Source organism: Papilio xuthus, unplaced genomic scaffold (genome assembly GCF_000836235.2).
Source record: "Papilio xuthus unplaced genomic scaffold, Pxut_1.1 DF824992.1, whole genome shotgun sequence".
In the NCBI taxonomy this organism is placed as follows: Eukaryota; Metazoa; Arthropoda; class Insecta; order Lepidoptera; family Papilionidae; genus Papilio; species Papilio xuthus.
The window spans coordinates 1,827,577-1,855,496 of NW_013533657.1; the positions used below are offsets into that span (position 1 = coordinate 1,827,577).

A 27,920-nucleotide genomic window follows, 5' to 3' on the forward strand; every position below is an offset into this window, starting at 1 on the left:
ACGTCACAATCATACAGTGCTACCAACATTTAGACACGACGAGAGATCGCTTAAAAATGATAAATTAACAAATTAATCGTAAAAGGCGGTAGTATAATAAAACTTAATATACGCCCATTCCTAACTCGGAATAATGTCGGCAATTTATTTACATTTCTCGCTGCGTTTCGAGTGATTAAATCGAAATAAATCCATGTGTAGTTAATGTGGTTAATAGCGGTATCGCGTGGCAACAGAGCCGCAATATTATTGCCACCTAACTGCCATTACACGTGCCACTTGTAACCAAAGAGGTTTGCTACTGCACGTTCGATTTTCGAACGTGATCAGAATTTAAAAAAACAACTGTCAAATTTTTTCAACCGCACATTTTGGGTAAAAAAAAGGAAATTTTATTTTGTATAATTTAAGATAAATTTTAAAAATAAACCAATGATTTAAATAGTAACCTTTTTGGTAAGAGTACTGTCCACCTAAAATTACTTACACACTTTTATGTTTCAGAAAAAAAGATAGAATGGCGTAATGGTGGCCTGTTACAGTGAGTTAATTCTTTATAAAACGTACATTTTCATTTGTAGTGTAGCGTAATAACTTGCTTGTCTGTCATCATGTTTTTATCTACATATAATCCCTTGCAGTAATTAATATTTTTTTTTAAATGTATCACACATTAAATTAAAAATATAACCAAACTACTTAGTCATAATCTCTGATAATCCCATAATTATTGCATACCAAGACTCACTCACAAGACTCACTCTTACTCAGAAAAAGGGATTAAAAACAAGTTGTAGCTAATTATAGTAAAACAAAGTTTTAATAGTTTTAAATATTGTCTTGGGTAGAAAAATGTTACGACTAATATTGTTACATATATGAATATTTAGATGTAGGTTGGAAGTATGGATGGATGGATGTGTGTTTGAAGGTACCAAAAGAACGATTGCATGGATGTTAAAATTTGGCATAGACATAGTCTGTAAGAACACGTAGACTACTATTTAATCCATCGATACATTTGCATTTATAGTATTCTGTATAGTATAAGATTCCCACTGCTCGTTTCCCCCGTATTCATATTTTAGAAATATTTATAAAAAAAGGTCCTCTTTTCAGTTATCTTTTTTTTGATAGGTAATATTTTTCTCATACAAGATATCAACGTAAAAAAAACTTAACAATTATGACGTCAGGAGTCCTAAAAGTTGACATGAATTAAGATATAGGTCATATAAAATATGCGTCAAAATCTTACAGACAACAGAGTTAGGCAAATATCAATATAAAGTTATACTATATTTTTAATAGTTACTGCCCCCTTTGACATATAAAAGAGTTTTGAGATCTGAATACTATATTAGTATGGCTTAAGTAACTGTTGTATTAGTAACTACATATATAGGTAAACATAATAATGAAATTTGTCCGTATTACAAATAAAACATTTAAAATGAAAGTAATTTTTTAGATTACGATGCGAGTTCCACAAACCCTTTTAATAACTTCTTCCCGGAATCTTTTATTGGCGCGATCTTCTTTTGTTATTCAATGAAGTGGACCGTTTTCCCGTTATTAAACATTACCTGCCCAGCCCGGCCCGGCCCGGTGCGGTGCGGCGCGGCGGCGGAGCTGCTGTACAGGCCCACTATATTTTATGAATCACTCAATATCACATATACATGCCATAAAGCCTTTTGTTGTATTAACATTTTCATAGTTAAAGTATTCTATGAATATAACCTACAAGGAATTTTTCTAATGTGACTAATAATGTTAGTCGTGTTGATTTATTTTGTGCTATACACATATTTATTTCTCAAGCCATTTGTTGGGTATTCAACGTGCCTTTTGTGTACCCTCGAATCCGTAGGTATGTAAAGCGTGTGTAGTGAAGTAGGCGTCACATGTGAGTAGGTATTGCATCGTCGTCGACGTCGGCGTCATATGACACGTGTGTCGCGCGCGGGCTGTCGAGCGGCGACGCGAAGCCCAGCTTGCGCGGTGTGCGCGGCGGCGGGCGCGGCGCTGTGTGCGTGCGGGGCGGCGCCGGGGGCGGGCCGGCCGCCGACACTGCCCGCCGCCGCGGCGCACGCAGCGCGCTCGCGACACTCCGTCGCACGCCGCACGCCGTACCGCGCGCCGGCTCACTCCGCGTTCACTCCGCGCTCGCGAGCCGCACGTGATACACGTCCGCGATACCCGCCTCACGACCGACGCGCTCCCACACACAGTGCCGTGCAGTGCTAAACAAACTTTTACGTGCAATGCAGATCCTCGCCGGACAGACGAAGAACTGAACGAAAGGGTCGACCGCAGGGTGGACACGGGCCATACGAGCCCGCGCAAGCGCCCCCAGCGTGAGACAAGATACAAGGAGTGCCGCTCGCCCGCGCCATGGACGATAAGCCGCCGGCCACCGAGGAGCACTATAGCCTGCGATGGAACAACCACCAGGCCCACCTGCTGCGCTCCTTCGAGGCGCTGCTGCACGCGGAGACCCTGGTCGACGTGACGCTGGTGTGCTCCGAGCGACGAGTACGCGCCCACAAGGTGTTGCTCGGCGCATGTAGTCCTCTCTTCAGGAGAATCTTCAGCGAGAACCCGTGCAAGCACCCCGTCATCGTGCTCAAAGACTTTCAAGGATGGGAGGTGCAGGCCGTGGTGGACTTTATGTACCGCGGCGAGGTCTCAGTGGCGCAGGAGCAGCTGGGCACGGTGATTCGCGCCGGTGAGTCGCTGCAGGTGCGCGGGCTGGCTGACCAGGAGCGCGAGCGCACACGGTCGCCGGCCGGCAGTCCCGTTCGCAGCCCGGCACGTGCCACGCCGGCTCCCTCGCCACCTGCCAGCCCCGCTAGCCCGCAGCCGCGACGTAAGCAGGCACGCCCGCGCCGCCGCTCTGGCGAGTCCGACACACCCGAGAACCTGTCGATGCGGCGATCGCCGAGCGGCCTAAAAGCGGTGCGGCTAGCGCGGCCACGCTCGCCACCTTCGCACAAGCAGGAGCCCGAGGAACCGGAGCCAGAGGCGCCGCCGCCGCCGCGCATGTTCCCGCCGCACCAGGACCTGTTCCCGCCCGTGCCGCCGGCCGCCGTCTCAGCGCTCTCTCTCACGCCACCTCACAGTAAGTCTATCACATATGCCTTAAATCCCTCCTAGTCGTCAAACTTTTGCTCGAAGGCTCAAACTTTTACTTATCTTGTTATGCTTTTGCATGCCGATGTTAGATAATTAATATTTCTTTTGACCGCGTACAAAGTTAATTTTGCATTACCTTCATTTCGATTGTAAAATTAATAACATAACAAACGTATCGCAATAATTTAATAACATAGGTTAGATTTAATAACTGCTGTATCGAATAATTTGCAATAAAAAAAAAATGATTATAATATTGTCAATTGCGACTGGCCACTTATAAATTGACGTCGATCCGTGCAATATACGGACCACCTATTCACCCGCGAGATAGAAAAAAACGTAAGGTCGTCAGTAACAATGCCGTTGTGGATGGATAATTACTTCGTAAATAAATAATCACCAGCAAAAACTGACCTCGTTCACTCATTGTCGCTGCATGACCGATGCAAAGCTATTTATATTCAATGCTGTGGCCACTTTATGCGCGTGTTGCACTTAACGTCACAACAACATTTAATTCATCTTATTTATAACATCACCATTTAACTTGACCCATAACTTAGTTGTCAATCATTTTGTTAAGCTTAGCAGTTTTTTAAAAAAAATCTTTCGACGATTTTATCTGTGCTTAGAGTCTTATCTCTTATCAATGATATGATTTGCTACTTTAGTATGTTTAACATTTAGAATTAATGTCTTTAACTAAAATTTGTTTATGTTATGTCTACGTCGAAGTATCTGCTTTGGTAGAAAATAAATTTAGATAAATTCGGAACTTAAATTGCCGTTTTTTTTTCTTTTTTGCATTATAGTATTTCGAATTTGCTTATTTCCTTCTTTTGTTTGAGTAAAAAAAATCATGTGCGTGTATCTCGCATGTCAATTGTTTTAATTTTTATTCACATTCCTAATAAATTCCATGTTTTTTTAAAAAAAAGAATACACCGAAATATCTAATAATAAAATGTTATTTACACAAAGAACCATACAACTTTCACGTAAGAATTAAGATTACCCATTGATATGTCGACCAGTTTATAGGCAAAGGATTTTAACTGCACGGCCCATTACCTGCTTAAGTGGCGACATATTTAATCTGTGACACATTTAGTGGGTTTTATAGATTAAAATACGGTGCCAAAGATACTATTAATTAATACCAGATTACATATAATTAGCACTTCCTTTTTAAATTAAGATCGTAAATATGAGTTATGTTTTTATAACTGTAACTTAGTTCTTTGAGAAAGATCTGTTATTAAAAATGTCATGGTAATGCTCGTTAATTAAAAAAAAAGATTTACAAAACAAACAGGAACATTTGAAAAAAAAATTATTTCCAGCCGTATTTATTTCCAGCCAGTTTCTTACTTAAAAAAAAATATTTATAAGTTTTTTAACAAATAAAATAAAAACTTAATCTTTATTAGTTGTTAAGAATTGCAAATTTATTATATTTTAAAGTATATTTTGTTGTAAATTATAATGTTAGTGTTCTCGTAATTTGTTTTTCTACCGAGTGCTGAGTCCGTCGTCGAAATTAGTGCAGGGAGTGGTTTTACGTCAATTTTATTTTATTGTTTCCTCGGTTTTGCGTATGTGCTGAGAGCTTGATTGCACAGTAATAGGCGTAGATTGTGCAGGGCTGACAAACATTTGCCACATATTTAGAAGCCTTTATTTGTTAAGCTTATTGAAATCATTATTAAAACTAAATAAAAAATGTAGCTAATGCCGTATTATTGTCGAATTAATATAACTTCATTTAAAAAAGGAATCATTATGGATGGACCAATCAGAAACGAATACGATTCTAACCTACAAATAATTTAATGTTTATGATGACATGTATAATATAAAGAAATAACTAAATATTACATAAAAAATCAAACAAATCCGTTGACTATTAAAGTTGTTTCTTTAAAATAAAACTATTGAATGCTAGAAACAATATTATGATATTAATTTGCATAAAGTGGCAACCCTGATGTAATAAAGGGTTGTACGCACTCACCTCGCGACGTGCGTGGGGAAACTAAAATACAAGGGGAGTTTTTGAACGTTTCCGCACTTGTCAGTTCATTTAGAAATCCAAATCTAAATTGCCCTAACTCTCTAAGCGAGAAACATTTTTTTAAAATTGTGCATGATCATTAATGATTTAATGACAGGACTAATGTTGTTTTAGTACGTGTTGTATATCTACTATTAATTGTATATACTTTAAATTCAACTTATTTGTACTTTTTATAAAAATGTTTGTTTCAATTATAAATTCTAAGTGAGGTTGTAAAAGACTTTGGACCAATGACTCAAATAGTGTCATAGAACGTATTATGTTTCAAGAAGAAAACATCCCGTTCGTACGCTTAGTGTAATAAAATTGAATGGAAAATTAAATTATAATTTCAATAATTCGTAAGCTAATTTAAATAATAAATGTTGATAATAGAATTTTCTTAAGTTAATCGTTTAAATCTTCATAAACTTTGAGAGTACTCAGATGACGTTGGTGTGTCTATGGATTATTTCAATAAATAAACTTTATTATTTCCTCCGTGTGTGATGGTACCTTGGTTACGGTTAATGACGGTACGTAAATGTAATAAGGGGTTGGCAGGGCCTACAATCATAATGCCGACTTCCCGAATAAACGTTAAGTAATTTGGAACACAAAAGTGCTGCTATTAGATTTACTGCGGGCAAATAGAGCACAGGACAATCTTCATTACGTCATAAATATTGCATGCTATTATCGTACGTCAATAGTTTAATGTTTTAAAACAATTAAACTTAATATCTTTATATATATAATTCTTCTGTGAGTGTGTATGTCACTGAACTTCTCTCAAACGACTGGACCGATTTTGATGAAATTTTTTGTGTGTGTTCAAGGGGATCTGGGAATGGTTTAGATTCACAATTTTGTCCGCTGGACAATGTTTTTTTAGTTAATTTTTAACTTATTAGTAGTTGTTGATTTTGGAATGTTTTACATTGGATCCGACAGACGGCGCTACCATCGCAGTGTCAAATTTTAAATAGTATTCGAATTTTAATTTTATTTTTTTATTTTAATAGACAGGACAACGTCTGTCGGGTCCGCTAGTATAATATAATATCGCGTCATGATGATACTTCCTAGGTCGGTGTTTAGGCACCTTGGACGTCTTAGGTGTGCTATTAGGTATTTACATAATGTCAAATGATTACCTATCGAATTAATTGAAAATATTTTGGTAAAACAACAAGAGATTAATTGTAATTTGAATTGTAACAAGAAGACAGAATTATTCAATTATATTGTTATCTCTGTTTTGTCAAAGCTAATGACAAGGATGACGATATGTTTTAAACAGAGATTTTCATTTTAAGAAACCAACGGATAAAAGTCAATTTAACAAAAGTTTTTTGGCAGTGAACAAATTGAACGGTACAATTATTAGTTGAAAATTTATTTCATTATCTTTCCTAAGTAAATTTTAGAAAAAAATGTAGGTACTAGAAGACCTTAGGTAAAAAAAACTGAGTTTTCGATTCATGGCTGAATGTCTAACTCTCTTCTCTCCCTACCCTGACGACCCAAAATCTAATACCAAAGAGATATGAAAGTACCTTAGTTGTGTAGATTTTGATTTTCCAATGAAAACGTTATTTAACTTGAAAACATTAAAAGTATAAATTAAACTTCCTTTTTATGACAATAGACTCGGACGTCATTCCTGATTTGTAATTCTATTTTTAACTATATTTAAAAAGTTCTTACTTAACTCGCAGTACTTTTGTCGCAGTTTTATAATACGGTTAAACATCTTATAACAATTAGCCAACGTAATAACCGACGTTTTTTGGGACTGAGTGGTGACGTCACGAGGCTAACCAAATCAAACGTTGATGTAACATTTTGTACTTAATCTTCTTAAATGTAATGAAACGAATAAACAAAATAACTTAATATCGTGATTTCACTCTCTTCTTGATGAAATTTGGCAAAGATGTATAACATAGTCTGAAAAGAACGGAGTCGAGGGTGACAGCTACTTTTAAAATATACGTGAAAACATCGGAAAAATGTTGAGTGAAGTTCAAACTCGCTTTTCACTAACTTTGAATTTGGTTCTTACATCCACTTTATGTATTTGTGCCGATGTAATATAACCTACGACACTTCGGGATACAAGACGAATCGTGTGAGGTATACACGTCCAAATCGGTTGAGTTGTTTAGGCTCTAGGATGTCACAATTGTATTTACATACAAACTTTCATACAAAAAACAAATTAACGCGCGTAAACTTTACCCTCTGTCCAGTTAGGTGCTAAAAAAACATAGTATAACGTTTGTACAGATTATATGACTCGTCATAAGTCGTCATAAGTACCACAATTTACTTATATAATATTTATTTCTTTTCTGATATTTAATAAAAATATATAAGCAAACTGTGCAATAGTTTTGTTACCAAATATTTCCTAAACAAATTGTATGTGAAGAATTGACCGGGACCAACCTATTGTTGATTTCTTGCTCCAACACAATTGTAGATTTTTAACAAACAAACAAGAATCGATATCTTTTTTATAATAACTTGTTAACTTTAATATTGAATATTAGACTGTCATAACATTGTGTTGTAATAATCATATAAAAGGTTTAGCGATTTGTAAGACTAGCTGTCGCCCGCGACTTTGTCCGCGCAGAATTAAAACCAGCCTATGTGTTTTTCCAGACAATGTTCTATACGTGTGCCGAATTTCATCAAAATCCGTTGAACCGTTGCATACATCCATCCATCCAAACATTCTAATTTATAATATTAGTATGTTATAAGTAAATTAAATTTCCTTATTTTTTATCCATCTATACTTTACATCTGTGATTAAATATGTAGATTAGTGATTCATAAAAAGGTACAAATGGGCGCCTTAGATTCCACAGGATACCAAGCGGGGACGTACAATGGCGGCAAATAAGTTCACAGATTAAAAAAAATATAACAGTAGAATAGCAGAAGGTCTACGAGAAAAAAAACATTTGTAACTTTATTTTACAATTAAAAACATCTAAGAAACATTGATAGCAATATTTTCTTGTAAATTCTAAGTAACATGGTGACATGGATTCACGAGACACGCGAGGCGACCATCGGCGCCCGGCCTTCATGGCGGCAAAAACTTTGCGCACCGACATTGACAGCTACTGCGCGCACGCAAGGGTGACAGACTCTAGCTACCACAGATTATAATATATTTATATCGTGCTTGTCTTAATTAGTATTTGTTTTAATATGCCCGTAATTTTCCATTTTATTACCAAAGATTAAAATAAAACCACCATAGAATAAAAATTGCTGTTTTTTATGGATTTTGACGTTACATTGTCAGACGAAATATTGACACGATTGATTAGCAGCTTTTTATATTGATTTAAATTTTCGCCTTTTTAGTTATATTAGTAACATTAATAGGTTATTAACAACTATAACTAATATAAACAAGCAGAACTGATACATATTCAGACATACAATATAGGAGAAAAAATTTATTAGTATTAAGTTAGCTACAATCGACTAAAAGCTGTACTCATAGTCATCTAATATTTAAGCACTCGCGTAGTTTGGATTTCTTATGCTAAGGCAGACTCTGAGTGCGACAGTTAAAGATACTTCTGTCAATAAATTGCGTCAACAGATAATAAATCTCGTGTTAATTTAAATATTCCTGTCGTCTTCATACAAGATGGAGTTGGATTCGCGCTGCGCCTGCGCATTTACATTGAATGAGCCGACTTCGTGGCCCGTACTAGTGACCCACTTGTTACTCGTAGTAGTACCTTTGTAGTACTAACTTTTTCACGAAATCGCGCTTGTTATATACGTACATATGATTAAAATTGGAATGTCTGTACATACAGACATCTTTATTATCATTAACTGGGAATGTTTGGATGGATGGATCGATGGATGCTTGTTTGATGGTATCTCCTAAACGACTGTATGGATCTCGCTGAAATTTAGCATAGATGTAGAACATAGGCTACTAAGCTTTTTTTTCTAAATAACGCGCGGACGGAGTCCCCGGCGACAGCTAGTATTGCATATTATAAAAATTCATATATCGTACATATGGTGTTTTTTTACTTCTAACGAAAAACCATTTTTTTAAATTTCTATCTCCATTGCCACAAGGCCACGTTGTTTCCGAGTAACCTCCGAAACGGCTGGACCGATTTTGATGGGATTTCGGGTAGGTAGCTAATATACGGAATATTGCAGACTAAGTCGCAGGCGAACGACAGTTTAGTTAAATCGGGTACATTCACTTTCATGAAGGAAAGTGAACGCCCCCTCAATAGATTTTACGAACCAATTCTATGTGTTATTCAATACCCTTTGTAATATATAGATCGAGTAACGTTTAGGTACATACATATCTGGTTGTTGTGAGTTTTAGGTATTGCTTATGATATCTGGGCCTAATCTAAATCACATATAACGTGTACATTTTAAAATATGTATATTGATAATTAAAAAAAAAGCTCATTTGCGATGTTGAACCTTAATTTTTTTTAACTTATACATCAAAATGTAAATCAAATATGTTAAGTTTGTTTACAAACTACATTTAAACAAGTTTTTTTTTATCTATCATAATGTAATATGTAACCTAATTACTTTATGGAATTATTGCATTTTTATTTTTATTAACAACACAACCAACACAAGACGTTGTGTTGCTTACTTTGACTTTTAAATGACAGGACCTGTACACAGCATTCCCTTTCAAATAAAAACGAACAGTAAGCATACTTGCTTATGCACTCTTTTTTATTTATAATTTTTTGAGACTATGCGTTCATAAAAGTGTCAATTATGATATGGACATGTATGATTGCCATCTTTACATCACTCCCGCGAAAAAGTACCATAATCTATTTATTACAGCGGCGTCTCTTTGCCTAGTCCGTTTCTTTATATTCAAAGATGTATGAAGTGAGATCGGCTCGCAAGTGATAATTATAATTACCACATTGATTGTGATACGAACGATTTTTTGCGGCGCCATGTTACAGCACGTGTGGCTTTTTTATTGCGATACCACTTATGGATAGATAAACACAACATGTACATACATATATACCTACTTACCGTATTCTTACCGTTGGCTTCCACTGACGAATTATAATAACAATAATTTCTGAATTAGTAACTCACGATTATACGTTTTACTCTTTAACGTGGCGTTTCTAAGGGCACAGTTTAATTAATCTTTAATGCCCGCGTAGTGCGAGAGATTTCCTGTTCACACATGCCATAGCGCTCGCATGTGAGAGTCGTTTCCATCGGTCGTTAGAGCATGCCTTAGACGATAGTCCTTATTTTCTTTACCGCGCAATGTACTCGTCAACCGAGTCCCCGCATGACGCTAGCTTTATGTCCACCGATCATAGTCGGGGAGTCCCCGCGAATAACCGAGTTAAAGACAAATGAAATTGCGCCCTAACTCTAAACGCACTAAGAATGATAAAAAAATATCGTTTTTAATGCTTTAATAAAGTATAAGAAATTAATAAAAATATCAGTCATATATATATGTTAATACACGTGTATCGACAGTGGGAACCCACTGTAAAAAACAAGTATACGTCATGTAATTGCTTGATTAGAAACAACTAATTGTCGTAGTTCTTTTATAAGGTACAAGGCATTGTTTGCATTGATTTGGTTTATATCAGTGGCATTATACAGAAATAGTATTGCATAATTTATATAGCTTTAGATTAAATCAGGGGCTTACAATCTACGGCCCGCAAATATTAATGCGGTCGAATTTTTGAAATGACTTGTTTTAATTTTTCTCAATGTGCTGGTCGTTATTTGATAATTAAGTCGAGGATCATCAAGAAGACTTTATAAGTGTTTTGTAACTTAACAGACATAAAAAAATACAGTCAAATTGTTAATCTCCTTCTTTTTGAAGTCGTCTAAAACCTACCTTAATTGCTAATAGCTAATTCTATTTTATTGAATTTACATAAATAAATACTGATCACAACTATATAATATGTAAATTTAAGTTAGTTTAAAATAAAAACTTTGAAAAAATTCTCTCAAAATCATGTTTACTTAATATTCCAAACTTTCCAATCAGATCGATCTTTGTAAATAAAACTTTAAACAATTACGATATTTAAAAACGATCGATAATTTATTTGTTTAAATCATAAATAATATAGATTATATTTAATGGAACAATAAATATTAATGTGGGCCCTTAATCCAATACAATTGGGAAGCCCTGTTTCGAAGTGAACTTTCTCTTCTTATGTCGTAAATCGCATATTATTGTACTGAATAATATACTAATATTGCAAACGATAAACTGTATCTTTGTCTTATTTTACAACACGCATACGCATAATAACAAATTTTGTTACGACATTTTAAATTGTTTCAGATTGTTAAATATTACTTACATTATACTAATAATAGTAGTCAATAGGAATAGATTAAATCTATCCCTAATAATAATGATTAGTCTAGTTTTTGGTACTGTTTGAAATGAGTAATACCACGATCACACAAGACAGGCGTGAAGTGGAAGCAATTCCGAGTTTCGTTCGATGAGTGTGCGTCCCGGAGGCCTATTTTAGTCTTCTTTCCCTTCCCACCCTTTTTCTTATAAGGAAAGGATGGGAAGTGGAAGTGAACTTTCCGGATGTGAGGATGCATGGAAAGGGAAAATATTTTCTTTCTGTGCATCCTCCCCTCCGTCGATTAAAGGTAGGTACTCATATGCAATTGCCTATGTCTACAGGCCACGGTCAATTCGGAGTAATAGTGTTATGTAAATTGAAACAAAAATTATTAGGAAAAATTGCAACAATTTCTTGTATTGTCGTCAAGAAATATTTTAAGAACGAATTAGAATTATTTAGTAAAGTAAATAAGCAAATATGGAGTAAAAATATAACTATTTTATATGGGCATTGAAAATTTCCTTTAATTTCGGTTAAACAATGTCATAGGCTAGCGTAATATACTCTTACACTATACTCCTCTTTACTGATAAAAGATACGAAGCTGTAATTATTTCTAACAAAACTATTATGCTAATGGCATCCTACCCGACTATGTTTATTTATTAATTTTAGTTTTTTAATTATTCAAACCTTCGTGAGACATTATAATGAACTTATATAAAAACGGCTAAATATTCACCTATATTCGTCCGGTGGCGGCGCCGACTAGTTTCGAGTCCATCGGGGGCCCTTCATCAGGATGAGTCAGACTGGTATTATTTCGCGGACACGTTTTTCAAACCAAGTTTCTATAATACTTGAAGAAAAAGTAAATTAAGAGAATGTTAAACGATATTTTTTCCACAAATTCAATCATGATTAGTGAAGTCATTTTTGCATTAACATTTCATAAAATTGTTTTAAAATTTTACACTCCAATTCTTTGTAAAATAATTACTAAAATAATGTTAATTCGATGGATTTTTATAGCATTACCCAAAAATCTTGTAATCCATATTATTTTGTATAATTCTATTGCATTATTTTGTGAAATGCAACCGGCTATAAATTCAGCTTTTGTTGTACGACACAAAAACTGGTACGTTCGCAAAAAACAAGAACCACTGTTAACATTAAAAATGAAAACACCAACGTAAATGAAATTGCTTTTTTTATAACGCATATCGTAAGTACCAACTTTCAAAAAAATACATATATTTAAATAAACTTCAAATTTTCATAATAAAACCTACGAAGTCCATAATGATGTACTACTAAAGTACGGGTTTTAAAAAAAATTACATTCTAAAAAATATCCAAAATAAATTATGTGCTTTTATTGTACACAAATTATAAATTAACATGTCTGTACTTTAACAATCTAGTTATCTAAAGTAATCTTAAATACAAAATTTAACTGACGATTATTTCTAGTAATTGCCACTCACATGGGACTGACCACAGCATTGTTAATGCAATAATTTTCTATCTAGCGACTCGATTTGCGACTTAAAATACTTGTTTAATCTCCATCACTGAGGAAATCTAGTGGGCGTTTCACTGGAATGATACGGAGCGAGCAATGTAACAATAATTTATGTGAACATTTCTATCGGCCGCAATTTATTTAGCAGGTGAGTATCGTGAAAGGTGAGAGCCGGGGACACGCGCTCCATTCAAACTATCCAAATGCTCTTTGCTTCCACGAATGTATTACTGCATTGTATTGAAAGGTATACAAATATGAAAAAAACCAAAAAAACTCATATGATGAATTTAAAAAAAAAAAAACAAAAAAGCTGAACTTCAAAAAATCTAAACTAAATATTCAAATTCATCGATTTAATTAGAAAATATTGAATTGGCAGAATAGTATTTCAGTTGTTGCTTCCAAGTATTAAAAAAATAAAATAAACATGACTGACATCTTCATCAATTCAAAAACTTTGACATGGCTGAACGGTAAAGAAACCTTTGCCTATTACGGTATAAAAAAAAATCAATGACGCAGTAAACAGTTCGACATGAACTCGACGCATACGTTGGAGAGACGCGTGTGACTCTTACATTCGTATTGGCGGCATAATTGACGCGGATATGTAAAACCGCGGGAAATAGTGGCAATATAAATAAATTACGTAAATTGCGGCGAGCATTGTGTTAGTGCACGCCACGCGCGTATTGACGCCAACATATGTGAATGTGTAATTATTCCGTTGACGAAGCGCGTTTACTCACGGAACTGTGAGTAATGGGAAAATAACTATAGATAAATATCATTATTCGCCTACGCACTTTCAGCTTGCAGCCGACATGTAGGTGCGGAACACATTAAGCCTGATTTATATCTGATATATAATCATGGAGAATATATGCTAAGCTCAGTCAGTGCCCGTTACTTGGCTTTGTTCACTTAAAATATGTATTTGCATCAAATATTAACTTCGACATAAAGTAGTGATTTAGGTTTGTAACGCAAACGATATCAAATCTATACACCACGATTAAGTCTAACATACCTGGATGACCGAGCTTTGCTCGGTATTTTTTTTTTAATTGTGTTTTTTGGAAATTATATTTAAGTACGAATTACTAATAAAATGATGAAATATGAATAATATTTTTCGATCTTACCGATAGAAAAAGTTAAGTTTATATTTAAGTTGATTATCGATAAAACACGAATAAAATGACATTTTCTAAAAATGATTCCTAGCTAGATCGATTTATCGCCCCCGAAACCCCCTATACACTAAATTTTATGAAAATCGTTGGATCGTCCGATTTTATTATATATATATATACAAGAATTGCTCATTTAAAGATATAAGATAAAAAAATGTCTGTCATAAAGGAAAGTAATTAAAATTATGCGTGTAAATTCTATTAAGAAAAAAAATATCACAATATATTCAAGTTACAAGGAAAAGGTATTTGTTTTGTCTGAATAACTCAAAACAAAGAACAGTTACCCGAAATTCTCATCACGCAACCGGAACAAGAATCACACATTAGATTTAATTTTATACGAATTTAATAACAAGAGTGATGCCCGGCTATTGTACGGCTATATGACCATGTGAAAAAGCTCTGCTCGATTTTTTTTTGTTCGCGATAAAGAGGTGCCGACACACAATTCGGAGCGAGATTGATGCGTATGCATGATCCTATCTACCCGCTGCGAACGCCGAAGATGAAATTAATATTCCATAATCTATTCATTCTGAATACGTTCCCTTTCACTCGATTATTACTCGCCTTTTATCACCGGTAGCGGTGTAACGACGACAACGTTCTAAAATTAATTCCTAGCGTTAAATACTAATAAATTTGAATGAACCGCCCGTGAATGAGATGACGAGAGCTGCGTTCGGAAACTGACGAGAGTCTTGCGGCACAATGACCGCGGCACACATCTCTGCACAGACAAAACAGAAAAAAATATTCGACGAAAAAAACTTCACGTCATCTATGTGCTGGTCGATTTTAAAGCGTCATGGGAATCGAGCGGGAAACTAACTTTAAAAAGCAATTATAATCTGTGCTCGATTCGGGAAACCTCATATTTGAACTTTAATATACTAACAATTATTCAAATGATTGGAATTAGCAGACTATTTAGAATTAATAGCGATTGCCACTTAATATATTGTCAAAATTATATAACATCAGCAAATACGTCCGTCATATTTATAATAGTATATTTTCTCTTTAACAACAATCTTCTTTTGGTATTGTCAAGCGCACATGTAACGTTGTAAACGAATTATTATATTATTAACTATCTAGTTATACAGTTCAATCGATTTCACGAAGCTCACCGATCGCTTCTCGGAACTGACTAAATGATTTTGACAAAAAGAAGCAAAGCGAAGCGCGCAAAAAGTTTTAAACGAGTACAACGAGCACGATGCTTACAGCCATTACATGTCACCATCTTCTATTTGCTGACAGTGTAGTAAAATTGAAAAGAATTGCATCTTTGTATATTCTATACTTTAATATCTCTTGATTTTACAAATGTTTTTAAAGAAAATATGAAAAAAAAAGTCATTTTCTTTCACACAAAGCGGTCGCAAACGACACAAGCCACAAACACAGACGTAAAGACACGAAGGGGAGCTGAAGTCCGAAAGTGGACTTTACTTTTTATAGCCACAAAAAGCTTTGTAAGAAATCGAAATCAGATTACGTGTCCTACGATTGTAAAGTTTCGGCCACAACAAAATGCGGGAAACCACAATTTTATACCGTAAACGTATTTATAACTTGTTGACCGTCTGCGTATTATCTGTATTTACGAGTATACTCTAATGAGTTACAAAATAAAAGTAAAAGCAAAAATTACTGGACATTATGCAAATGTTTACCTATGAAAAAAAATGATGAATTTATAAAATCTTACCGTGAGTTCCTTAGGTCAAAACTCTCGTTTAAAACATGTTATCTCTGTTTAGTCAAAGTTAACAGGAATTATATGTTTTGGTCTCAGAAACCCACGGTTAGTGGTCGTGAATCCAACGATAAAACAATTGGTTGTCTGGTTAAATGAAATACGACTGTATATTGTTTTTAATAAGCTATACAAATAAGTTATTTTTTAAATTTAAACTATTGTAAAATCCACTTTGTACATCATTGTACTTGTGACGTATTTATGTACTCGATTCGAACTTATAACTCGTCTCCGTATAAACCGCATTGTCTACGTAAACAAGATGCATAGTCAAAATTTACAATGAATTATTACGCTCTTATGAGTTCCTGGTAATTTTAATAATATTCAATGTAAGAAGTGATTATACAAAAATATTAAGTGGGAACGTATGAATCACGTGCACATGACTCAATAGCGCCGGCGAGTCGAGACCGAATCACTTTTGTGGTTCAAACATAACCACACACGTAAACAGCAATTTGGATTCAATCTAAACTTTTTATACATCATCTAATATCAATAGGCTTCTCCATTCGATTAGGGCTGCCTCTCAACAAACGTAGACTCAAACTATCGACGAAAAAAATCCAGTGACTTGTGAACTGTGACTTCGCGTTCCGGTGGCCTAATTTAGTCCTCTATCCCTTCCTACCGTTTTTCTTTTAAGGAAAGGATGGGAAATGGAAGTGGACTTTCCGGATGAGAAGATGCATGGAAATGTTTTCTTTCAGTACATCCTCTCCTCCGTCGATTAGAGGTAGGCAACGCATATGCAATTGCGTATGTCTATGGGCAACGGTCACTTCGCTATTTTAGCGATTTCAGGGGGCAGCTAGCTCGTTTGCCACCTTGTAATATAAAAAATAAACTGTTTTGTTTTAAGCCACTATTATCGAAGGAGATGCCAAAATTATAAACCGAATGTATCATGTTAATCTAAATACGTGGCAACCCTATTGCGACAGATATGAATTGAACAAGACGGATGTAATTATTATTATTGTTCATATTACAACATACGGTTTTGTTTTGTAATTTCAATTAAATCAATTGAAAATAAGTAAACTATATTTAGCACGCTAAAGTTGCAATGGGCCGGCCATATAACCCTAAGAACCGATAACTGTTGGAGTAGGCGAGTTCTTGAGTGGAGACCACGGGTCGGCAAACGTAGCGTAGGACGTCCTCAGACTCGGTGGAGCGATGAGCAGGGCAGCTGGCAAGAGCTGGATGAAAGTGACCGAGGATCGTGGTCAGTGGCGTGCCATGGGAGAGGCCATTGTCCAGCAGTGGACTAGTATAGTGCATAGGCTGATGATCGAAATAACTAAATTTATTTATCATCATATCTAAATAAAGAATCCTCTAGACAACTGTCATTTGAAAACGACAACCGATATAAAAGATATTAAATAACACACACTACTTTAATAAATAAAAGAAAAAATATATTATTACTAACTCCATATCTGAACATTTTTTTATAGGAAATGCAATTTATTTCATTTTAATTTATGTAATTAAAGTAATTAGCTACATTAAGTAATTGTATAAAAACTGGACACATTACATGTCTTATAACGCGGCATGTGTAATAATAATTTAAAGCCCATTGTCCAACACAAAACAAAGAAGGCGTAATAATTGTAACGTAATACATTTGCATAATCTGTATTCGTTTGATAAGAAAAAAAAACAAAACAGATCAGTAAATAAACTTTCTATCATTTGTAGCTTTCCAATTCAATTATTACTTACAATTGTAACTGAACAACTTTAAGGGAAAACATTAAATTAAATCCATCTATCCCTTCACGATGAATAAACGTAATTTCACACAATGCATACAACATTGTCGTGTAGAGAAAGTCGATATCGGAATATAATCGATTTTTATTTATTCGTATCGTTGCATGTTTAAATCGATTCTCGCGAGCAACCGCAGTAGTTTAGTGTTTCTTATTTTCACATGGACAGATTACATACGAAACGGAAGCGTTCGCCGCAACCGCGTAATACATGACCGATGTGGGAGAATGTTACGCCGATTAGTGTTGGCCCAACCAGTGGCCAACAATGTTGGCCTTTACCCAAGGGATGTGCAAATGCCTTTAAGCGTAGCTAACTTAATATCAAAGCGATGGCAATGTTAGTCAGATTATTGTAATCCCTGTTGTCGACAACCCTAGTTAGAAAGTTCATTCTTAATTCTAAACTTTTAAAGATCCTACTCTGTTTCTTCTAACACATATTCGTTCAAAAACCGTGACATACATTCTGTATTTTTTTAATTGATAATTAATTGTCTACTACTTGGTCAGATGTGAACTTGAAATAACTATATTATTCGAAGCTCAGAGCATAGTTCTACTTACACCATTTGTATTAAGAAACTTGATAGAGTATACCATATTCAATAAATATCAATCTCTTAAGGCAATTTAAAATAAATCGCATACTAATCCATCTAATTAGAGCACAGCGGCAACGATTTCTAAAATAACAATAGTCAATTTCACGATAAGTGCGAGCGCCACGTAGTGAATAGGCGCGGCGGAGCGGCCATCCAAAAAAATGGCGGATTGAAATTAAAGCGCCATCACTGACAGTTAGAATAGTGATGTGATCTGTCGATGCTGTCAGTTGTTAATCGATTTTGAGACATCGATAACGTCTATACTAACAACAATTTAATAATAGGTACACTTTGTAAATCGTTGCGCAAATTAGAATTAAAACAAGCAAATATTGCTGTTTTTTTATTATTTCCTAATCATGATTTACCATACAATTAGTGTATCAGAAAATTTATATTGATGGATATAATTAATGAAATTCGTTAAAGTATTATAATAATTTATTTAATGTTTTTGTTTTGTCCGCGTAAATTTTATTCTGTAAGAATAGCCAAATAATGTTTTTACAGCACTAGGCACATCACTACGTGGACAAATGAGCGGCCTTTCCTTTTTGTTCGTCTTCCAAAAAACAATAGAGATCCAAACAGCTTCACACGAGATGTAGGTAATATGGAAAGTAAAGAAAACGCATTTCAATAGCCAAAAGCCAAATTGGTTGTGAGCTTACGAAATTAACACGTTTGAGGCTGTAATTTATTTGTATGAATTCTCCCAGGCCGTGTGTGATCACCTTAATCTGCTCGTTAACGATAGGGATGTCGACTTTCACTCGATATTGCATAAAAAATATCGATACTTTAATGCTAATGAGAAATGCACTCATAAATGCGATACATCGATTTCAATTAACTTTTTAATGAGTCAATAAAATGTCCGCACAATAAATCATGCAGTGCAACATTCTGCCAGTATTAACTTATGTTTACATAACTGTTGAAAGGTCTCAGTGTTGCCAGACTTGCAAAAAACTTTAAATTGACTTTCTTTGATATCTTTTTCAATATTAACTGTAACGAATTCCTGTACATGTCTGTACTTGAGCATTCACAAATAACACTTCACACAGTCGTTTGTTTAGAATGATTCATGCTTGGATTTTATTATGTACCTTATACTCTAGTGTTATTTGGCACGTCGTTGAACCCGGAACCGCTGACTGACATAGCCTTGTGCATTTCATATTGTATATTTGAGAGAACAAGAAGTATACAAAGCCTTGATATGGATAAATATTAGTGACATGTGATAAAAAACACGTTTTTTTGGTTATAAAAATATTTTTATGTTAATTTTCTTCTAACTACGTACAGAAAAAAAAACAACCAAAGATAATAAATTATAGTAAAACAGCTTGTCTAGTAAATGTTGTATTAACCATGAATAAGTATGGTAATTAGCATCGCAATATATGCACGTCTCGTCTATAATAATTATTTAATTTGTGTCAGCGATCATAATGGTACGTCTAAACGCGGTCGAGTTCAACAAGATGTAATTTTTCTTCCATAACCGTTTCCAATCAAACTTCAAGGCGTTCTGCGGAGACAATAGGCGAGCGTAGCTAGCAGTAGCACAACCGCACGTTGTGCAGTACACCCCTGATTATTTATGTAACGGGGACTCGTATTGGTCACGCGATCCTCTCGAACAATGCAAGGATACGCTGCCCATCGCCGCGGCCTAGACTTCTTTCCACTTTAATCGTTCCCCACATCGGTAAACGTGTATTTCTCTGAAAAACAATAGATTAACCCGTTCGCTTCATATTTACGATTGTTATAGCACTCGTTATTATTACTTTCGCGTCCTCGCTCAGCCGCTATCTATCATGTGATCTATTGTACGAGCCGACATCGGTCCCGAGATTAAAACGATATAATTAATGCTGATTCCATACGACCTAGTTTCGGCTTAGCTCGATAAAGTTAATTTACAGTTATAGTTGTAAATCTCGTTGCAAAATAAATGGCGGGCACGCGCACCGCTCCGGTCGCGGCCTGACCATAGACAACACGCGGCGACTCCCACACAACCTCGATACGTCAGCGCCTGCCCGCCCGAGCCGCATGTGTGCCCTGTACCGCGACCGCTGCCTCAATGACGACCCTTCCGAACTACGTCACGTGTATGTCTATATGACACGACTTACAAACGCCGTCCTTCCCTTACGATTTCCACCTATGTTATTGTCCCCTAAATTCGGTCGGGTTATACTTCGCATGTGAGGTGAGACGAAACAACACATGTGCGTACCGTGTAAGAGAGAGAGGGTGCGTGACATCCGAATGAATGGGGTAAAGTTCCACAAGGTTACACATGGTCGCGGAAGGGTTGTGAAGTTTGGGTTTTCGTTTTCAATACGCACTCGGGATGCGGGTCGATTTTGAACTTGGACTCGAGACTACGTTACACAAAGCCGGTCAGCTTTAGATTGTATTAGAAACTGTCTTAAATGTAGCAATTGTTAAAAAACTTGTGAAATTGACGAAAAAATATCGTATCGAATGCGAACGTATTGCGTCTGGTGTCTGACGGTGGATGTGTTTCGTAAATCATTGTTTATGGTCGGATAGTTCTGTGAAGGCGTCCGATAGTCTAGAATTAGAAAGCGTCAAGCTGGCCGTCGCCCACCGTCAGCCGTCGCCGGCACAACTAATTGACCGCAAGATTTACTCTATTTTCCGAGAAATTGTTATTTTTAAATAAAAATAAACCATAAATATTGATAATAATCTCTAGGTCATTACTGTATCTTAATTTCAAATTCTTAGTTTCATAGAGATTAAATAAGTCATAATTTCAGTTCTGTAATATTGGATATTTTTAAAAGCTTTTTTTGCCAGTCTCATTGCCAGTCTTCCAAATAATATGAATAAAATTCTATACATTATCAAGATATCAAACAATTCGCGTCAAAAAAGACCTAAATTCGTGTATAGTTTTATGACAATAATAACACGAATATTATTATGTGTAACAGTTGCTCGTTGCATTTATTTTGACCTAAAAACACATAACATTTTTGTTCAATTTGTATGCAATATGTATAGGCTAGACCAGTCTTTCCCAAAGTCGGCGATAACGCCTCCTTGTGGGCGCTGCAGGTCTCAAGTTGCTGGTTATAGTAAAAGTTTCGTTTCGAATTCTCCGTTAATATACATATATAGGTTACAACAATTCATTAATTTTATTTGAAGTTATAGTGGTTTTTAAATAAGCGTCAATAGCCTAATGGTTAAGGATACGGATTTTCGATCACGAGGTCGGGGGTTCGAATCCCGCCATTCGACTATCGTCGTAAACCATATCCTAGCACAAGCCTAGAGCTTAGTTGGAATGGTAAAAGAAATATTAGTAAATTTACAAAAAATCTGCTAATATTTTAAAAAAAAAATATGTGAAAATATGGGGGCGCTAAGTGGGCTGTAGACAAAATAAGTTTGGGAACCACTGGGCTAGACTGATCGGTAATTATGCAAATAATAAACGTCGCAGACGTTAACGAGTGCTTTTGCGATTGACGAGAATCATCCGGTCTTTGCAGAGATATCCGATATTTTGTACCGATAAAACTCCGAAAACCAATGTTGCCTACAAATCATTTTATTTTTTAACTTAATCAAACAAATTTCTATGTACTTACATAAAGCAAAGGAATGGTGTTACAATCCCTAAATCTATTCCCAAAACGAACTACCTCAATTGTTTTAAAATACTAAAAGAAAAGACTAAACTTTCAATTCCACAGAAGCTGAAACAAGAAAAAAAAGTTAATAGTTAATTTCCACAAAGATGAAAGCATCTTTGGTGATAAAATAAATTAACCCTAAACAATATTCAGAACACAAGTCTTTGTATTTTATGTTTTGATATTTAAATAACTGAGCGCCATCTAGTGGCGAAAAGCAAGAACAAATGTTTTCATTAAAACCATATTTTCGATATTTTTAATTATATATAAATTGGTCGACTATTAAATTACAAATAGTCATTAAATGCATGTAAAACTATTGGTGAGCAATAGTTTTACAGTCAGAGAGACTCAAATTAATTTATATTTAGTGTTACTGGTCGATTAAATTTTATCACTAGTGTAGAATGGAACAAAATGTCATTTGCCTTATTCTGGAGCCGGTGATTTAATACGTCAAGATTAGTTTTAATTTACGTAATGCCTTGTTAATTTACTACAAACAATGCAATTGATAGCAGTATATGAAGACAATAAATAATACAAAAAAAAATATAAAGTACTTTACAACACAAATGCGACTTAACATCCTTTAATATTTTAAACAACTTTTGTTCCTTCAATAAAAACCTATTTTGCGATCGATCGAGGTAAAGTTATAATCCCAACACAGAATGCAACAATAGCTATATTAACCACGAGAAAAATGTATAAAATGCATTAAAATTTTCTTCATATAAAATCATAAATAGCAAGAATATTATAGGACCTCTCAATATGCCAGGAGTAGTTATTGATTTTGTCGCATTTCACTGCGGACACCTCAGCGCCACTCGCGGCGAACAGATGTGCCTCACCACTACCTTACTGTATTTATTAACATCCAACGTAGATGTTTTATACCACTTTATTTTCTCTTACAAAACTATGATTAAAATGAAATAGATTAATTTATCATTATTTTGTATCACAATATATTAAAAGCCTTATAATTTTTCTACTCAAACAGCCTTTTTAAATTGAATTACATTTTAAATTACTAAATACTGTACTGACATGAAAGTCCGTGAAGAGATAGAACTATATTTATGCTAGATGGGTCCCATTTTTTCAATCAAAAATCAGATAATTAAGTACTGTATACAATGTAATGGGCTCCTGTAATAGGTTATATAAATACACATTAACTTACAGTAAATATCGTTTTCAACTAACATGTTTATTTTCTTCAAGAGTAAACTTTAAATTGAAGCATTTACGATGCAAATTATGATTAAAAACAACTTAAATAACACGTCCAATCATATAGCTTTTCATTTCAAAGTTTTGTAAATTTTATAAAAGTTTAATGATACTGATAACGCCATCTAGTGTCAAGTAGCTGAACTACAAATATATTTCTTCCAAGGTTTTGCGTTACAGTCGGCCGGCACCTTTCACTATATGTAGTACTTCGATCAATACCGTTATAATTCCTATCTTAATAATGTAGTTTTAGAAACAGCGTTACATATTGCATGTTTATATAGATTTTGTATAATACATAATTGATTTATGCAAAAGACACTATAGTTTTTTAATAAGTAATATAATTTCGTCGAAATACGCAGAAATTTATATTAGTGTTAATCTATTTATTACGTAGAATAATAATGGCTAAGATCTAGAATAAAATGCTTTACTGAATCTACGTTAAAACAGTAGTTGTAAGTAATCGATTTAATGATGAATTAGATATCTAGTCTTTTAAAACACCAACTCTGTTAACTTTATATGTATTCATGCCTCTGTCAATAAAGTAGTATCGTGGTATTTTACGATTATTGTACCATTAAGAGTTTAACAACTGTAATTATGTGCAACGAAATATTTGTGCATAATAATATATACCATCCGGTAATTATTCTCACGTTTTATTTGTTAAGTAGAGTTAAAACATCGTATTCTTGTAGACAGGGCATCGCACGGCTCTGGGATTGGTTAATTTTATTGTCACTTGCTGCCTACATTCATTTTATCGTAACTCAAACAATCCCGTAGTCTAACGTAATATAGAGAAATCTACAAGATTTGAGTAACCATAAAGCGATAGACCGTGGGTTTCTGAGACGAATATCTCTATATAAAACACATAGTTTACCAGTGTTATTATCTTTAACAAAACACAAATCAAAATATATTTCAAACGAGATTTTGGTTTAAAAAACCTACGGTTATTTACCCATTCCATGTCTTACAATATTAGGATTATAAATTAACTTTTGTTGGTATGTCCTGTTATTATACTAATAAGTATATTTTTGTTTGTTGCGTAGTGTTCGGCATCGACTCGCCCTTGGGGCTGTTCCCTCCGGGCATGGAGCACAAGATGTACCCGCTAATGGACGTTGAACACCGCGCGCCTCCGCTGGATGCGCAGCTTTTCACCAATGTCAAGAAGAAATGTAAGTACTACGATAATTAATTTAATTTGTCATATATTTAGAATCACCTGGAAAAATACATAGGCTACTGATTAAGTTTCTTTTTAATTTCGCTTGTATGGAGTCGCGGGCAACAACATTTTATACATTTAGCAGTTAACAATAGCAAATAGCATAATCTAAACAGCCGTGGCTCGGGGTTCGGTAGTGAGCAGAGAATGTTACACACATTGTCTCTGCTGCATGTTTATTAAGGCGATCAGATAGTGTACGAGTATATCGTAGGAGCCAGCAGAGAACGTATGCTTTGAATGCACCCTCTACCAGCTCACATCAAAAGATCTTAGGGTTGGCAAAAATATTCAAAAGAAAACTGACTGTGAAGATCATTTTTTTTATCATCATCAATATTACTGACAAAAAATTACTGCATGTTGTAAAAGAAAATTTTTGCGTGAATAGGGGGACTTAATTAGTTAAGATCCGCTGTATACTACACCACTAAAAAAGGTACCAAATGCACTGCGCCAACGTTCGTCTAAATCTACCGTACCACTACTAATGGATCTTGCATTAACTTCGACTTCCATACATTACAGCAACTGGCAACCTCTAATTGTACATAACAAGTTATTACGATGTCTTAAATATATTTTACAAGAACGCAACCCTATTTTTCACAATACAAATCGATCGATTAGCGACGTCTCAAGACGCCGCCACTGCGAGAAGACGAAGCAATCCTAATAAGATACTCTTTTAATTTTACCCCTGCTATTTCGCGTGTCTTATAACGACTATTAAAAGATATAAAAAGGAATTAACATAATGACAAAATATCGTACCATTTGAAAACGAATTGGTATTGAGTTAACGTGATCCTACGAAATTTAACGTCATTGAAAGAGGGCGACATCACCGCCCGCGACTGGCTGCTATATGGTCGCAATTGATATTAGTATTATAAATTAGGGAAAAGTAGTTTTACTTGTATTTTTATTTCTAGAAACTAGTCAAACTAACAACGTCCTGACTCTAGATAATAACATGGAACCATTTAGAGACAAAAGTAATGAATACAAAAGGAGAGGAATAGTTAAGAAAGATCTTAGTATGCATTTTGAGTAGTGGTAAATTTAAAAATAAATACTTGTACAATATATGACAAGAAATTCCGACGATTGCGTGTAAGCTACAAATTAAATACGGGAATCGTAACCCGATCATTTAGTCGTGTGTCGCGACTGGTTACAGCCGAAACACGGCTATTAGTGGTATTGGGTAGCGAGTAGCGACCCCGGGTAGCGGTATTAGGTAGCGCCGGCACACGGCACATGTCGTGCCCCCGCACTTCGATGATCATAAATCACTAAACTCTACCCCCAGTAATGTAATTAACTAACTAAACGTTTCGTAATGCATGCGAGAACTTTTCCATGACATCTTTATTGGGCTCTAATTCCTTATACACGATGAATTTATACGTGTAATCGACATTCGATAATGTACAATAACTAAACATAAATATTTTCCTGTTTGTAATAAATAAAACAACGATCAAAATTTTATTTAAAATTACCTCAAATTAGTTTTTTAAATTATTTATTTGTTCACAGGGCGACCTAAAGGACAGCACAGCGCGCCGCGCGGCGGACCGCCCCGCTCGTGGACCAACGCCGAGCTGACGGAGGCGCTGCAGCACGTCTGGAACAAGAAGATGACCACCAGCCAGGCCTCCAGGATCTTCGGAATCCCGTACAACTCGCTGCTGATGTATGTGCGCGGTAAATACGGCAAGAGCCTCAAGCTGGAGCAGCTGCGGAAAGACTGCATTGGCGGGCCCCTCGACGTCCTCAACCTCAACACCGGCAACAACAACAACAACCACCCTTCAAAGCACCACGACAAAGACGACCAGCACCAAAACCAGGGCCAGCGACCCTCCAGCTCAGAGCCGGACATCACGTCCAACCCGATGTTCAACCCATTCCAGCAAGGCTTCTATCCCGAGTTCCCGCCAGGCTTCCCCATGCCTCTCAACATGCTGCACCTCCTGCCCCCCAACGACAAAGCCAGAGATCTCTACCAATCGATGCCGATGGCCCTCGACTCCCTGTCGGGGGTAACGAAGGAGGAGGACTGTAAGAGCGACAGATCCAAGGAAAACTCCGCGGATGAGGAGGGCGACTCGTATCGCGCGCCTGGGCACCCGCCGCACCCGCCAGACACGCGCACACTGCTGCACCACAACGGACAAGATTAAACTAACAAAATCGCTAGTTATTAAAGAGCTCGGGACTCTCTCGGCGCTCTATTGATCAAACTCTATGTGTAATTTTTATTCAAAGCAGACGGCGCGGTGCGGCACGCTTGAGAACGGCGCAACTGAAATTAAATTGATGTATTGCGTTTCTAATATTCTCATTGCGATCCTTTGAGTTATCAAGTGCAATATTATCTGAGAGATGTAGTTCAAAGAACTCGACCGCGATACATTGAAGGAGTTTCAGTTCCGTCCGCACATAATAAAACATAAGAAAGTCATCAAACTCAGCGTCGTGTCCACCGCGTCTGTTCTTAGTTAAATTTAATATTTAAAAAGATGTGTTTATATTGTAAATGTATATTTAAAATGTCGCATGTAAGTGATTAAATGATAGTAAATAATTCCGAAGGCGTGCAATAAGTATGAAAGGTGTTGCGTTGTGATTGTTGTGGTTGCGGCCGCTGCGGCGGCTGACGTCTCTCTCTTGTTAACATTCCAAATCAACATTCCTTATATTTTATTTAGAAATTAGTTCATAGTAATTAATTAAATTGTTTTAAATGTAATTATAATACGATGGCGAATCTAAAATACGTATTCATCATTGTTTTTAAGCTGTGTTTATAATTAATGTATGTATTTAAACAATCCCGATGTAGATATATGTTATGAGCAAGTTTACTTCTGAATTTCACCAAAGTTTGTAAAATATTTCGTAATGTTAGATATTATTCGATGATAAACAATTTTTAAATGTAAATAGTTATTGGTAATATTGAAATTATAATGAATTAACCGTAAATAAGGAGACATTCGGTGTCTAAATGGTAAATAGTAGTGTAATTGTTGTAGTTTTAGTGAAGTGAAACAGTGAACTGTTCGGTTATCGATATGTGACGCAGCAGGCGAGGGAAGTCCGCGACGCACTAGTCACACACACGCATACACAGAAACCAAAATTATTTAAATATTACACCGCTATCAACTGCCGTTTCAATTACCATAATTCTAAACTTTTTAA

General features: G+C 35.5%; 1 protein-coding gene across 3 annotated transcripts; it reads left to right on the forward strand.

The window, feature by feature from the left end:
- Positions 1–238: 238 nt before the first annotated feature.
- lov (BTB/POZ domain-containing jim lovell protein) lies at positions 239–27,789 on the forward strand. 3 transcript variants are annotated; one of them, XM_013324814.1, is made up of 5 exons: positions 239–375; positions 505–541; positions 2,274–3,124; positions 24,526–24,654; positions 26,250–27,789. In XM_013324814.1, exons 3-5 carry the CDS (start codon positions 2,398–2,400, stop codon positions 26,894–26,896), a joined length of 1,503 nt encoding a protein of 500 aa, XP_013180268.1. In that variant the 5' UTR covers positions 239–375; positions 505–541; positions 2,274–2,397; the 3' UTR covers positions 26,897–27,789. The 3 variants fall into 3 exon arrangements, with proteins under 3 accessions (XP_013180268.1, XP_013180269.1, XP_013180267.1); XM_013324815.1 differs by lacking the exon at positions 239–375 and having other exon boundaries at positions 442–541; XM_013324813.1 differs by lacking the exons at positions 239–375; positions 505–541 and having other exon boundaries at positions 2,126–3,124.
- Positions 27,790–27,920: the final 131 nt, after the last annotated feature.